At 40.1% G+C, this 16,055-nt stretch overlaps 1 protein-coding gene across 2 annotated transcripts; it reads right to left on the bottom strand.

Moving 5' to 3' along the window:
- Positions 1-195: 195 nt before the first annotated feature.
- Positions 196-14,434, bottom strand: PPID (peptidylprolyl isomerase D). 2 transcript variants are annotated; one of them, XM_031504720.2, is made up of 10 exons: positions 14,272-14,432; positions 12,516-12,656; positions 11,967-12,073; positions 8,494-8,682; positions 7,616-7,738; positions 6,016-6,122; positions 3,345-3,486; positions 1,073-1,159; positions 954-996; positions 196-421 (listed from the first exon to the last, which is right to left on the bottom strand). In XM_031504720.2, the coding sequence occupies exons 1-10, from the start codon at positions 14,354-14,356 to the stop codon at positions 333-335; spliced, it is 1,113 nt and encodes a 370-aa protein (XP_031360580.2). In that variant the 5' UTR covers positions 14,357-14,432; the 3' UTR covers positions 196-332. The 2 variants fall into 2 exon arrangements, with proteins under 2 accessions (XP_031360580.2, XP_077639042.1); XM_077782916.1 differs by lacking the exon at positions 1,073-1,159 and having other exon boundaries at positions 14,272-14,434.
- Positions 14,435-16,055: the final 1,621 nt, after the last annotated feature.

Raw genomic sequence — 16,055 nt, 5'->3', positions numbered from 1 at the left:
TTTTGTTTCTTACAAGAAACCAGACGTGCTCTAACAGAACAGTGAAAATGCCTACATTCGCTTCATGTGAAACCAAGCTGCTTAGGAAGCACTATTAAGTTGTGAGAACAACCACCAATTGCTTTACACATTAGAAAAATACCTGAGTTGCAAACACAGGTTACTACAGCTTAAAAAAAGCAAAACTACACCACCTTTGAACAGTTTGTCTTTATTATTAGACTTTGTGTTGTAAACACTGAAAACTGCAGCAGAGAGCAAATGAAAGAAGCAGCTCCATTTATCCTTTTGCGTGAATTAGTGCATAGATTTAAAATGTTTAGGGAAAAAAATCAAGCAAACATTTTAGCATAAGCTGCTTTCTCTTTCTCCTTTTGGGCTTTTATCTTCTGCTTGATTTTGAGTGTTTCCGTCTGGATAGCTGCTCAGAAAGAAAATGGCAGAGTTACAGTAACCTCTGTACATTAGGTCTCCTCACAGGTTAACACCAGCTCACTGCTGGAACTTACCTATGTTATTTCATAAAACTGCATTTAATCTTTCATTAGGTCAGATACTAGCAGCAAAAACCTTGTCCCTTGCTTTGTCTCAACTGGTATGGTAATGTCATAGAGGAGCATGCAGCAAGCATGGCATTGGTGCCAACATAGAACTTTAGGAGATAAAAATCTCACCCAATTAGAGCAGGAAATTAAGCTAGTAAGAGCCGTGTGATATACAGATATAGTTCAAGAGGAATGCTGCTGACCTACATAAGCAGGTTTTCCAGTGCAACAGAAGCATCACTGCTGTATAAAATCAGGTTTTCCACCTCAGTGGGTTCTGTGCTCAGAACATCAGTGTTTCAGAAGCTAGTATTTTAGGCATCACACTGGTATGAATTCCAACTGAATACTACCCTGGAGACCTTGTTAAATTCTTAAGGGAATTTTAAAAGAAACAGCTTATTTTACCTTTGTCTTCAGGGGCTATTTCATGAGCCTTTTTAAGATCAGCCTTAAATAAAAGAAAAATAGAAATTAATGATCCGACAGAATTTTAAATTTAAAAAGAAAGAAGAAGTAATCATTACCAGTGCTTGATCAAGATCTTTTATTCCCTGCCATCCTTGAGCCCGTCTGTAGAGAGCTTTAGTATTTGCTGGATCTATTTTAAGAGCCTGTAAATTTAATAAAATTGTCACATTAACATTTCTTATACTTCACAGCCTCCCATCTCCACAAATGGCACAATTCACACCAGCAGACAATCTTCACAGTTGGCTTGAGGGTAAGCTGTCAAAACAGTAACTGTGTAAAAAGGAATGCTATAATGAATAGCAAGTAATCAGCTTCAGTACTTCTGCAGCAAAAGTGGTCTTTTGTGAAGGATGAGTACACATGAGGCCCAAATGGAACAGCTGTTGTGTGTGTTTATAGAGATAACTGTCAAGGCTGAAAAGTTGCTGCAGTTCAAATTATCCTAACCTTGAGTCTCACAGGGCAACTCTCTATTGCAGCTCCTTCCTTCGCACCAAAACCTCCTCAAATGGCATCATAAAAAAACCCACAGAGATTTCCTGTAAAGATTTTTTCACTGTGGGCTAGAAAAATACATGCAAGCAGTGTATCTCATCATGCTTCAGGAACTTTGCCAAGTTCCAGTCATTATGCCTTTTTTGAGCTGAATGTTTTCAATAATATGTACATGCCAGCTCTAATATGACAATATCAAAATAGGAACTACAGTGGCTGGGAAAAGAGATTGTTCCACTATTTGATTACTTTGATTATTTTTTCAGAATATGTCAGATAATTTAGTCATCTAGCTGTTACATTGCCTCTAATGATCTGCATTTTTATTGCAGTTAGTTCCATAGTGGTGTGTGTTATTAATTTAAAGAATGTTGTTTCTCATTGTTTAGAGAAAATGTCTTCACAGCAATGTGTTGCTTTATTAATTTAATTTATTAACTTTAAATCATTAATAGATAACACATCAATTTTTTTCAAATCACTTGGGTATTGGCTGTTAATACAAAGGAAGTATTACTGTGGGTGCTCCTATTGATCCACCTGCTGTAATGCCTTCAGCCTCTTCTCTGCTAAGAACTAGTTGTCTGGATTGTATACACAGAGGTAGCATTCTCTGGTTTTACCTTGACCATTGTGCTTACAGCTATTTAAATGCAAGGTTTCTTTGAACAGGTTCAGCTATTCATAATTCATTATTTACACCAAACAATGCATGTATTCCAGACTGTTAATTTAAATTGCTTTTGGCCTTGTGAAATCATAAAATTGAAAGTGTAACAATTACCTAGAACTTTACTAGCTAATTTTAGGAAACTGGTGTTGTGAATAAAGCACTGACACCGTTATGAGACGTAAGATAACTTAGAGAAATCTATTATAGCTATGGAGTTGCTTTCATCTAACAATTTTTTACTCTTAAAAAAAGGAAGTGTGATTTTCTTCCCACAATGGCAAGTATTATTAGTTATAGTAATTTCTACCTGTAACACGTTTGTTTCATTTTTTACCATTTTCTTGGTAACAGATATCACATTACACAATATTTTACCTATTTTCTTCTTTCCTCATTTCCCATTTGTCCATTCTAAATATAGGTTTATGAAGGTTTTCCACCATCAGCAAGCTAGAAAGCAAGCCAGCTTTCTAATGACCTCACACACAGATTAGCTGGGACTCTTTTAGGCACAAAGCTGGAGATGATGCTCAGGATCCTCTGCTAACAGATAAGAGGCATTCTTTCCTCTGTTTCCTTCATATTATTGGAGTTTTACTGAATTATTTACAGTTTCCTCAAATTTACTAAATTTTCACTACGCCAATGTCATGGTTCCTTTTTTTTTCTTTAATTCTACTGGTTTTCCTTTTTTCTAGATTTAGCATTACCGTGTTTCTTTCTTCCTATTCATCTTATTTCACCACTAAGCCAACTGAAAGGTTATTTAGTTAGAAAGTCCCTGCCATGAATAAAATACAAGGCCATCAAATCTGGAGGCAAATATGGCATTTTGTTTGTACTCATCTTCCAGACAAAATTATTCCTCTTTCACTGAACACAGTTTAACTCTTTGAACTCTTTGTAATGTAAGCAGCAGCTCTGCAAACCAAACTGACATTAATGCGTGTTTTTCCTGTCAGTAAGCAACAGCCCTCTTTTGTTTGTTTCTAATGATTCATTTCAATTTCAAAATCTTTTTAAAAAGCCACATATTGGAAAGTTAGTACTAACTTCACCATGAACTTCTAGTTGTTTACTTTCAAATCTTCAGCTTGTCAGAAGACTTGTGTCTATACGGGCCAATTCTTGACCAAAATACTGAACACTACATTTACCTCTGAACAGCTCTCAATGGCTCCCTGCCAATCTGACAGTTTTAGTTTGCAAGCACCGATGTTTAGAACACAGGTCAAAGCAACAGTCTTTAACTTGGGTTTGTCTGCCTCTTCTGCCACTGCTTCAGAAGCTTCTACATACCTGCAGAAAAACAGATTCACACACAACATGGATTAGTGTTGCAACTTCCATTTTGTCCTGCCCTTAGCTATCTCTCCACAGATTATCTGTGAACTGGCCTATCCACACTACTTCTAAAGCAGCTTCAACTCAACTATTACAAATCTTTATTAAACTAAATACATAAAACTCACCCTAATAAAAACCAATCAACTTGCTATGGAATGTTTTTCTGTAACTCTTAGTCCTCCCCTGTACTAGCACATTCCTTTTCTTAGACAAAAGCACTATTCTACTGCAGGAAAACACCAGAATTAATCTCAGTTTATTCTCAAAAAACATGCTGCTCATCAGTGCCAAAACAACACCACTACTGCACCTTCCACATTTGCAAGAAGCTTCATCCCTTCTTGAATTCCCTCAATAATCTTTTCATTAGTGGCTAAAATCTGAAGCTAACTTTACTTTGCAAAGGAGTGTGGTTTAGAAGCAGTAGTGACACCACCTTCTTCCTGCAGTTATCCTTCGTGACTTTTCCTGAACTTCAAACTGACACTGGTTCAGGACAGAGCCACAGCAGTTACTACATCTGTTTTGAAAGCACATTTCTTAATTTGCAATGCACTAATGCTGTCTGGTTTTTATTTCCAGAGGCAAAGGTCTGCTGTGGATACAAAAGTTTTAACTCCTTAACGGTCTACTAGACAGAACCTGTGTGAGTTTTATTTAAGAAACAAAAATCGTGCTTGCATACATTCACATTTTAAGCGTGCCATAAATTAATGTAGGCTTTGTATATCAGTGCCTATGGAACTACACTTTTTGCATGCCCTGTCTTTTTTGTTGTTAATGTACAACCTTTGAATCACAAAAATTAGCAATACTTGAAAAGTAAATTAGATGCTTTGTGCTTGTAAATTATATGCAGTCCCAGTGCTTGTTCCACTTGCTATGCATCATGCAAAAGATGAGAACAAAAAGAAAGAGCAAACAGTAAAAAGGTAAGGAGAGTTATAACACAAAGCTGTATTATGTTCAAAACAAATGGAACACATGTATAATATTTCTAAATCACATCAAAACATGAAAGACTGCAACCATTCAGGAAATAAGATTAAAGCTTCTAAGTCAAAGAAATCAGTGAAGTATCAAGGGAGATAATAGGAAGTAATACATTTTTTCCCAAAAAAAGGTGTCAATTCCAACATATAAAAATGTATTTCTTTTAAAGGCTAAGAAGCAATAAAACAAGGAAAAGAGCAGAAGATTGTAAGAGTTATTGTAGGTGAAAAGAAAAATCAGCATTTTCAGATGGCGTGTCAGGTAGATTGTACCTAAGCCATGGGATACCCTGGTAAGAGCTATTCTTTCCCTATCTATTCTAGTGAAGTGCCAGCTAAAGGTCACCATCCTCATAAAGTATTAGATTCTAAGATACAATAACAGGGCATGTCCATAAAAGTATGGCCTCCAACGAGAAACTGGAAAGATCAGATTCAGTTCGTCTAGAAAAATTACTGGGCTTTCCACCTACAAGGACAAATAAGCACCAAAGCAGTTCAGACAGGAAGAGCCTTCACTGGTTGTGCTTAAAAGTGAGCAAGACACCTAATTGGAAGGATAGTGTAATTATATCTGGCATTTACTTAAGAATGGGGAGAGAAAAATGGACAGATACAACACTAAAATCCTTAAAGATCCATTCCAGCCTTTTTTATGTATGATTTCCAATTAGTTTGCATAGAAATCCTTTTTACTTTGGGGTTTCTGTTTTTATGATGGGCTTTTTGAGGGCAGGTCGAGACACTGAATCTTGGGTTAGTATCTGCAATTAAAGGATTCATTTTATGGTTCAGAAAGATGACATTTATTTTAAACCCAGTCTGCTAAAACCTCAGCTGAAGCATTAAATATGCCTGTCTTTTTTTTCTTTCATTATTGTCACTGTTGCTTAACCAGGGATCATTAAGAAGGCTGGGATAAAGGTCAGTAAGTGTAACTTTAGTTTTAGGAGATGTTCATATACTTAAAGCAAAAAGCATGAAAATATTAAAGGAGCACAATGGAAACAAAAGCAGAAAGACTACAGTTTTGAAAGCAATTTTGAATTATACATGAAGTCAGGATCATGGTATGGAGCCTCAGAAAAAAAATAGTAATGAATGAGTAAGGGCCGCATTTGTGTTTTGAACTTAACAATTTCCTAAACCTACTGCTTTTTATAAATCATAGAGGAAGTTTTTCCTTCCTTGCTGTCCATTAACTACCCTGGATACTACCGTGCTTTTCTTCCCAGGTATGTACCAGCACAGTGAGAGTATATAAACAGAGTATTTAGTCAGTTCTAAGCAATACTTCCTGCCTTACCTAGCCATGAGTAGCAAAGACCTACTTGATTATGTAGCTAAAAATCAACCAGATGTTTTCAAGATTCAGAAGGCTCTTTGTTTAAAAAAAGAGCACTGCACCAGGCACCTTTTAAATGCACAAATCATTGCTTAATAACAGTTGGGTTACAGGAACTACCTGATTGAGTGATGAGAGCCTTACCGTAAACTTTTACTATACTTTTTAGCTGCCATTGCCCAATTTTGCGATTTGAAGAAAGTATTTCCTATATTCTTTGTGTCTTCTGCTATGACCACAACCTTGTCAACCTAATAAAATAGATGGAAAATATAAAGTATGAATGTATTTACAAAAGAAGTCGTGAATTAACTAATGTTTAACAATACGATCCCAGCCCATCCTCTTCCAAGGTTTATAAAATCTCAGAATAGAAATACTCCAATTTTAGACAAAATACTACCTTCAAACTACTTCTGTAATATTCTCTACTTTATGTAACAAAAAGATCTGAAAGATGAAATTCCTAGTGGCTTTTCTACAGTATAAATAGTGAGAAAACACTAGAGAAGACATAGTAGTCCAACTCTTTTTCCCTAAATGTTGCTACCCACACAGAGCTATATATAAAGGTGTTGACCATTATTCAAAAAAAAGAAGATATGTTAACAAGCCAAGTGTTCAACCAAGACTGTCTTACTCCTGATGAAATGTTGTCTTCTGCTTCTCAAAACAGTATCACTCACGTGAACTCTGCACACACTCAAAGTGGAAGTCGTATCAACACAATTCTCCTTCTCTCGGAACACTTAAAAGTATCAATGGAAGGAGAAAAGAACAACTACCTGTCTTTATCAAGTTCATCATTTCTAGTTCCAGAATTGTATACACTTTGAGTTATTTCTCCAGTGGCAATAATTACTGCTGTCTACCCTGCTAGAATCAGTAACCTTGGCAAAAACTGATCAGTGTGAGACCAACGTCACCATGGTTTCTGTAGCTGGTTTATATGAACAAGTTTTAAGTTAAAGGGCACAGGCACCTGCCAACTTTGATTCTGTACCACACCAAATGCTATCCAAAAACATTTTCATAAGTTCTCAACAGCCAAGGAGTTTGTTTTCTAACTCAAATGGATTTTTACTATTGTAATCCTCTATTTGGAGTCTACTCATGCAGCCCCCTCTCCTGTCTCACAAATCACTGTTTGACTTACAGTTTGTCTAGTTCACTTTCATGAGAAACTAAAAAACTGCAGAAGAGCTGCTTTCACCAGTCTGCTCCCTAACTCCAGATCTTCTGCAGGTTTAAACAATCTTAGAAGTAAACAACTACTGGGAACTAAGAACAATTGGCTCTGATGTAGTAAAAAACTTTTAAAAAGGCTGATCCTTTATTTCTAATAAGTTGGGCAGAGTCTGTTAAAGGGTGAGTATTTAAAAAAGTGTGTAGGTAACAACATTAAGTTAGTCATCTCCAGGATGGCGTTCTAGTAATTGCAACCTGACATTACAGCACAAACAAAAATTAAAAAAAAATCAAAAATAGAAAGTAAGTGTGACAATTTTAAGTGAGGTTTTAGTTACTGGGGGAAAAAATGGGCTGAAATTAGCACTGAAAAAAAGAGATAACAATCCCTTCCCACACAGCTTTCTCTTTCTTGAAATGGAATGTCACCATTTAATCAGGACCTTGATCCATTCTTAAGAAAAAAAGCGTAACAAACATCATCACAGACACCACGTAACTCAGATCACCTACAAGTCTTGCAACCTGTAAAATACTCAAGAAGAAAAATACTTACATCTTTCAAGTCTATATCTGAATCTTCAGGAAAATCTGGATGAGTATCTCCAGATCCATCCTGGGGAGTAATTCCCCAGTCATCTCCTTCCTTTAGCTCTCCACATTCAGCGATGACACACAACTAAAAAAATGAAGTGCAAATAGTAATATTGCTTATTAAGACAACTTTTTAAAAAGCAGTAACTTCCAAGTGCTCTTGGAAATTTTTGAAATTCCATAAAAAGGCTTTTTCATCTGTTGTTTGGGTGCATTTATTTCAAAAACCCATAACATCATTAGCCTATCCTCATCAAAAGGCTTTTATCACACAAAAGTGTTGTGTTCAGAGGATCAGCATTCCAAAAACACCATACCCACGCTTCACGGGGAGGCTGGAAGAGGACCTGGCAGCAAGCTGAAGTGCAGCAGAAAACAAGACATGGAAGTTCTACTACGTTAGAGAAGATGGTTTTTTATTCAACTGCCAAGTCTTTTAAAGTTAGAGGTATTAATTCATCAAACACCCACAAACTGCTATGACCTACACAACAATTGCTTTTTCAGAAACATGACTTCTGACATAAAAATTATAAGAATTATGTATCGTTTAGGTGGGATTGTGAATTCCACCTTTTAATTTCATTGCCCATCCTACACTTCTGGCAAAGGCTTCCACCCTCACAGCTGTGTTGAACAATAAATGGTTTCTGCAAGGGGAATGTACAGTGCAAGAACAAAAACCTCTTAACAAGGACAGTAAAATGGAAATTACCAGTTAGTAAAAATAACTAATATTTAATAGTTCTAAATACTACACCAAGAATTTAGACAAAAATTATTATACATCATATAATGAAATAATAAATATCATCCCTCGGTGCTTTGCATTTTACTTACTTTGGCAGGATTTTCTCCTTTTACTTCAACATTTTCTAGTATTTTAACTACACCCATTCCTTTGATCACTTGGCCAAACACCACATGTTTCCCATCCAGGTGAGGAGTAGGCACCGTTGTAATGAAGAACTGAGAGCCATTAGTACCAGGTCCTGCATTTGCCATGCTCAGCAGACCTGGTTTATCATGCTGCATTGGGGGAGAAAAAAATCACCATCAACATCTAAAACATGTTATAAAACCATATGTAAGATTCCATAAGGCTTATCATAAACATAGCCAGGACAGCTATAACAACTTGGTAAACAAGTTACATACAGGTGGCCAACTAATTTTACCTGCCATGACTGCCGAGGGCAAATGCTCAACTCTGGGTCTTTACCTGCCCCCTACCAATCTAGCAAGCACAGCCACATGTGACTTAATGCTGTAACACCTGTCTGCTGCTTCTACACTCCAACCCCTACACAGCTGATGAGTTTAGGCAGATCACCTGAGAAAGGAGTGAAGTTCCTCACTGAATTATTTAAGACCACTGGCCTTAAGAAATGAGGCTAAACACCACTGAAGCCAACTTTAATGTTGCACTGCTAAGATGGGTATGTAATGTGAATTTTGTAAGGGCTCACACATAGAACTGTTGAGTTTAGAGGACTGTGGTCTAAAATTCATTGGTTGGTGATTTTGTTTGGGCATTTTTTTATCTCCTTCACTTTCCTAGAAACAGTTTTTAGTCTGTTGGGATTTTTAACTATCTAATTATTTTACCACTTAAGCCACTAGGCCTCAAATTAAAAGAAAATGGTTGAACAGCCCAATGTAAGAAAATACTGTTTATCTTGTTTTCTTGCACTTTTTCCTTTTTTGAACTAAGAGTTTTCTTGTCCCATCACGGACATTATTCTGCACTGCAAAAATGTATTTTTCTTATGTGTTGTGAATGTCTTGTTTAACTGGCACAACCCAGCCATGAAGATAATATTCTCTCCAAGTTGGTCTGGTTATTAAGTGCAAGGAACACCATTTAATGTAAGTGAGGATGTTATACCTAGACACTGGTACACATCTAAAGCATTCATGCTGTGGTACTGGTAAGAAAATTGATACTGTGGGAAGGAGAGAAGAGGCAAGAAATTATGATAGCACAGAGAACACAGAAACAATTTCAGAGCTCAATGTGAGGTTTATGAGTTTGAGGTAAGAGTCTGAGCCTGGTGTATTGAAATATCTGTTTTTTCCCTACATTCTCTATCAGTTTAAAGAACCTGTTGTTTTGAAAACTGTTTTCCCACAGTGTTTGGATTTGCACAGTGGTAGGGAGACCTCCTTGCCTGACCTGTTCATCTGGTCATAAGGCACAGTAAGTCTGAATCTTTTCAGTCAGGATTTGGCTTAGGAACTCTGGGAAAAGGTTCCACAGTTGAGAGTCACAATCACATCCAGCCAACAGAAAGCTACTGGAATCTTGGCTTTGTCTGTTCTAACCTTGAAACTTGCCCTAGGAGTCAGAGATGGTAAATGACAGAGGAGCCTGTGTTCCAGAGCAAGAGAAGGCAGTTAGTAGGATTGCAGCCTCCAAAACAAGTATCTGACATTTTGCATTGTAATTGCTGGCAAACAAGTTAAACAGAAAGGTTATCCCATAGCAAATTTTTGCAAATACCATTTGAGGCTGGTCACCGCTCACTGCCCAAGACCTACAAATCTTAGCCTTTCTGCCTCCTCTCTCCCCAGTTACAGCTAACGCTAGACACCAGTGGTTTGTAAACAAAACAAGTAATAGTAAGTTCTGGTGTTGCCCAATACCTGCAGGTTTACCTTTTGTCTGTAAAGATGTGGGGGGTCAAGTTGGAAATTATATAGAGCAGTCTAGTGCCTTCAGTCTCCCGACTTAGACACAACCCCATTTCTTCTGGGACCAAGTATCAATTTTAGTCACAAATTATAAGAGCCTCTACAAAGAAAACTGTTGTGACTCATGAATTTTCTTGCTGTGTTTTGAAAAACACTGCAGACAGGTGGGGTGTCTTTCCCATTATGGTTTTTGCTGTCATTTTGTAAGCTTACAAAGCAAGCAAAAAAATTCTGGACAAAATCAGATTCTCTGACAGATCCAAGCCTTGCAAAACTATGCCACAGTAACAGTGCTGAGGGTTGTGTAAGTTGGGTGTTCCATAACAGCAGAGCCATTACCTGGAGAAGTGGCATCAAGAAAAGTCTAGTGGGATTGATCTGAGATGATAAGGTGACTACTGACCGAAGTTTTTCAGTTTACTGCAATTTGCAACAGTCCATGGAACCCGCACAAGCACAAACAGTTCAACAAAAACACTTCTTTGTTTTCTGAGACAGTGGGTGAGAACACTGCAGGGCTGCTGGATTAAGTGCAAGACCAAGAGCCAGTGAATTTCTACATGAGACATTTAAAATCCCAGTAAAAATCCTAACATACTTGGCAAATAGATTAACAGGAATCAAGTTCTCAGACTCTGTACAGGATCCAAATGGGTTCTTCAACAAATCTCTTTGTTAGAATGCTGAGAATGTTAGAGAATGCTAGCTGAGAAGTCAGAGAACTACAGAAATGGGAATCATTTGTATCATGTTCATAATTACCTCCAGATCTCAAAGAACCACCAAAAATGTAATGACACAAAGTCATTACAAAGACTGTGACAGTACCAATGAACAGACACCGTTAGCAGCAGTGCTGTGGGCACCACCAGAATGTCAAGACTTCAGAAAACACAAGTGGAATTATCTTTATGATTAATGCTGGAGTCACATTTCCAGTTATTGCTCCAAACTTAAGTCTTTTCAGTCCTGTGAGGAGCAGCTGAGGGAGCTGAGGTTTTTTAGCCTGGAGAAAAGAAGGTTCAAAGGTGACCTTATCATTCCCTATAGCTACCTGAAAGCAAGGTGGGGGGATCAGTCTGTTCTCCCAGGCAATCAGCAACAGGATAAGACAAAATGGCCTCAAGTTGCACAAGGGGAGATTAAGGTTGGACACTGTGAGGAATGGCTGCCCAGGGAAGTGGTGGAGTCATCATCCCTGGAGGTGTTCAAGACCTGACTGTATATGGCACTTAGTGCTATACTCTAGTTGACAAGGTGGACTTTGGTCAAGGCTTGGACTTGCTGATGCTAGAAGTGTTTTCCAAACTAACAGACTCTGTGATTCTGTGAGCCTGATAGAGGATTTTATTATCTGATTAGTGGAGGATTGCTGTATTTTCTTCTTCTAAAATACTGTTTGGGGGCTTGTACAACTGCAGTCAGGGCTTCACTTTAACCACGGGACAGTGATTTCTGTAAGTTTTTCAGTCAGTGCTGTTTCGAGTCACTCATATGCTACGACATATAACATGATATGAAAATGGTTAGTGCCAATGCTGACAATTGTTATTACTGCAGCAGGAGTAACATCACTGAAATGTCGCAACTGAACAGAATTAGCGTTTTCAGTAGAGTACCTGATAATGAAAGTTTTCGTCCTCAAATTTTTCACCATATATACTTTCTCCACCTGTGCCATTTTGGTTTGAGAAATCTCCACCTTGAACCATAAACTCCTTAATAACTGTAAAATAAAATAGGTATAAAATGTATCAGCAAGGCAGAAAAGCACAAGGAAAAAAGACCAAACAATTCTAAGATGAAAAGCAATCCTTGTCACCAGCAGCTAAATGGAACCAAAATCCATCTTTTATTTACCAAGTGTCACCTAAATACTCCTTTTCAGTTATGTGGATATCACTTGATATTTAAACATTTACCTGAAATTAATTTCCATCTGTTTACAACTCAGAGTAAACTAGTTTTGCAAAATTGCTAGTAAATTCATGATTTACTAATGTCAGTGCATGGTAATAACCTGTAGTCACTAGAAGGATCAAAAAGTAAAAAAACTTTCCTTCAGTAAAGTTATTTCTTTAACAAGTACTTGAAATATTATTTAACAAATATTCATGGTAGACAACTTTCATTACCAATAGGAAAACAGAGGATTTCGCAGAACTTACTTCTGTGGAAAGGACATCCTTTATAATGGAGAGGTTTTCCAGTGGTAGGCCCTGTTCCTTTTTCTCCTGTACATAACGCACGGAAATTCTCAGCAGTTTTAGGTACAATGTCAGCAAATAATTCAAAGACAATACGTCCAACTGAAATGACAGAGAATAAGACATTTTTACATCTTGTCCTTGGCATGGTGATGCATTGAGCATTATATGTCTAAAGAAATTAATGTTTCAAGCTTTATCATTATTTTATTTTGATTACTATTCAATTTCCATCTTGGAGTTGCTCCATGGTGATTGCTTGCAGAGTTACATTGGGTTTTTAGCAATGTTATTACCAACAGTGAATTCCTCTGTCAAGAATAATGTAGGGGGAATAGACAGATTCTGCCAAAAACCAGTGAAAATGCCAAATGCATTTTCTGCCAAAAAAGGGTGTGTGAGAAATCACACACACACATATATTAAATCTAAGTTATTAATTTTAATATGCACACTTATGTCCATTTTAGTATATATGTAGTTTGTTCAAACAAAAGTAGATACAAGACAAAAAGACTGTTTTGTGGAGACTTTTAATCCATAGAAAAGTTTACGCTAAGCACATCCCTTACTCCTCACTCTCTTAAACCTGAATTTTACTAAGACACAATGATACTTAATATGCATATTAATAATGCCTATTTACAATTAGAGGCAATACAAGCAGTTGTTTAACAATTGATGTACATGTTTTAACTGAAGGAAATTAAACCTGAGTAGTTAACAGATCCTTTAATAGCTGATAAATGGATTCTGCGCTGAATTGTCATTCCTGCACAAACTGGCTTCTCACAGAGCTACTTCTCACTCCTAGCAGCCTCCATCAGTTAACGCTCCTGTTTTCTCGTCAGCTTCACAGTCAATTAATTAGCATAACTTCACTCTACCGGTAGCTAAATGTAAATATATTGATTCTAATTAATACAGGAATGAAAACAAATTAGACAACTGAAAGTCAATAAAAGGCAAATCATCTCACAGTCTTTCTTCTTTTATTCTTCCGAGTAACAGAAAGAATAAGTGAAAAGCAGTATCCTGACAAGATTTACGCAGTCTTTATCCATGTAAACTTTTTAAACCTACGCCTTCAAGTAGTACTCCTAACAGCTAACTTGCTGCTGTTTCCTTATTTCCATTTTGACCGTTTGCCCAGATTTTTCAATGACCTCTGGCAGCAGTGGCGCTGCCAAGAGAACCAGGGCTGCGGTTTCCCGAGCTTTCCCCGCGCAGCCCCCACCGCCGGCCCGGCAGCGGCAAGGCGCGCCGAGCTGCGGCGGGGCGCGGGCCGGGGCTCGGGGCAGCTCGGAGCGGGGCCGCGCTCGGCGGGCCGCGCCGGCAGCCGAGGCCGGGCCGCGCCGGCTGCCATGGGAACGCGCGGCACGGGCTCGGCGGCGGCGGGCGCGCCCGACCCGGCAGCGACCCCGGCAGCGACCCCGGCACACCCGGCCGGGCGCCCGTGCTGCCATGTTGCCTTTCTCGCCATGTTCGCTCTGGCGGGGGAGGCCCGCTCGCGGCGGGGCCGCCCTCCTCCCGCTGCCGGGGCTGTGAGCCCGCAGGGCAGCGCCCGGGCCGGGTCCCCCCTCAGCCTGAACGCTGCGGCCCGGCCCGGCCCGGCCCGCAGCCGCTCCCGCCGCTCCTGCACCCGGGCCGGGCCCCGCGCGGCCGCACAGCGCCCCGGCCCGGGGGGCTCGCCCGGGTTCCTTCGCCCCCTCCCCACCTCGCTCGCCCCCGATGTCCACATCGAAGAAGGCGCGGGGGTTGCTGGCCTTGCTGGGCCGGGCGACAGGGGACGGGTGCGACATGCCGCAGCTGCCCGCCGGCGCGGTGGCTCCGCCCGCTCGGCCGCCCGCGATCCCGGCCGCCCGCCCGCGGGTCGGGGCCGCTCGGCGCTCCTCCCACCGGCGGGGCGGGCGGCGGGCCCCCGGGACGGAGCCCGCGGACGGCTGCAGGGCTGGGCCCGCCCCGCTCCTGCCTCTGAGCGGCCTTAAGTGACCCGCAGATAATCCGCGGAGAAGAGCGTTGCTTTCTCGGGGCTATACACACACACAGGCCTGGAAATATGGGGGAGGAGAGAGATTTTAGGTTTTGCCTGGGTTTATACTTTATGAGAGAAATGGCAGGCTGTGTGAAATGTGGTGATCCGTGGTAAAATGGGCAAATTATCAGAAGCGACTATTATCCCATAAAGATGTAGAAATGCAGAATAACTCCAGCCTTCCTAAGGTCTGAAAACAAAATATGTTTCATCCCAAAGGATGAATATCACATCAATTGCTCCAAGGCAATCTCTTTCAGACATTTTTGTTGGCTAATGGATGTACTATCAATACATTTTGGTTGAGGCTCCTCAAGGTGTAAGATTACCAAGCAGGTGAATGGTTCAACATGGCCACATCCTCTACTCAATGGCATCATGGAGGCAAGGTACATGTGGCAAAAGTAGAAGGGTCAGAAGAGTGCTGGGGTCTGACTCCTGCAAACTTACAATCCTTGTGGGAATGCTGTTGATTAAAATGAGCCTCTTTATTTCTTGGACTCCTCTAATCCATCCCAGAAACCTCTCATTCTTTGATTCATTGTGTTCTCCAAAGGCTTTGTCCTGTAATTCATGTCTATATGTTTGGACTTGAGCTTCATCAAGATAGTTTTCATCTCTCTCTCAGTATGTTCACAATATTGGATGTGTCAGAGGGCAGTTGTAACTCCCTCAGTTGTAAGACTGAAAGAAAATATAAAGTAGCATTGATATTAATAACTGCAGTGCATATACTGCATTGTAATTATTCCCACACATCTGCACAGATGTTGGGTAGGAGCGGTGATAGGCATGGAGTGCTGTTACTCATTGCATCTGGGAACTCTTAACAGAAGGAAAAGGCATCTGCTACCATCTGGGAACACTTAGTGAGAAATCAGTGGAACCACACTCAGGCATTTCTCTCTCTCTGAGCCAGGTCATGCAGCTGTGTCAGTGATTTCGCATGCTCCACGATGTCAGAGGCCACCAAAGCTTTGAGTCATCTGTAATTCACGAAGCATTTGGCCACGGTCACTGGCTGAGATATTTTTATCATTACACTTAGGACACATGAGGCAGGGTGGTATAGGAGAAGTGGTCTCACACCAGCAATGTGCAGTTAGCCAGCCATATCCTGGACTACATTAAAAGCAGCAGGGTGAGGAGGGAGACCATTCTGCCCTTCTACTTGCCCTCAAGAGACCCTACCCGCAGTGCTGCAGCTCTGGGGTCCCCAGCACATGACGGATGACAACCTGTTAGAGTGAGTCCAGAGGAAGGACACCAAGATCATGTAAGGGATGAAGAGATGATTACAGGACCTCTTCTATGGGGAATGGGTGAGAGGAGCTGGGATTGTTCAGCCTGGAGAAGAGAAGCCTCTAGGGGAGAACTTAATGGAGCACTTTCAGTGTTTCAGGAAACCTATAAGAAAGATACGGACAAACTTTTCAGTAGGGCCTGTTGTGATATGGCAGGGGGTA

Source organism: Lonchura striata, chromosome 4 (genome assembly GCF_046129695.1).
Source record: "Lonchura striata isolate bLonStr1 chromosome 4, bLonStr1.mat, whole genome shotgun sequence".
Classification (NCBI taxonomy): Eukaryota; Metazoa; Chordata; class Aves; order Passeriformes; family Estrildidae; genus Lonchura; species Lonchura striata.
Note: the sequence above shows the minus strand (reverse complement) of the source record. Positions and strands in the feature narration are given on the sequence as shown.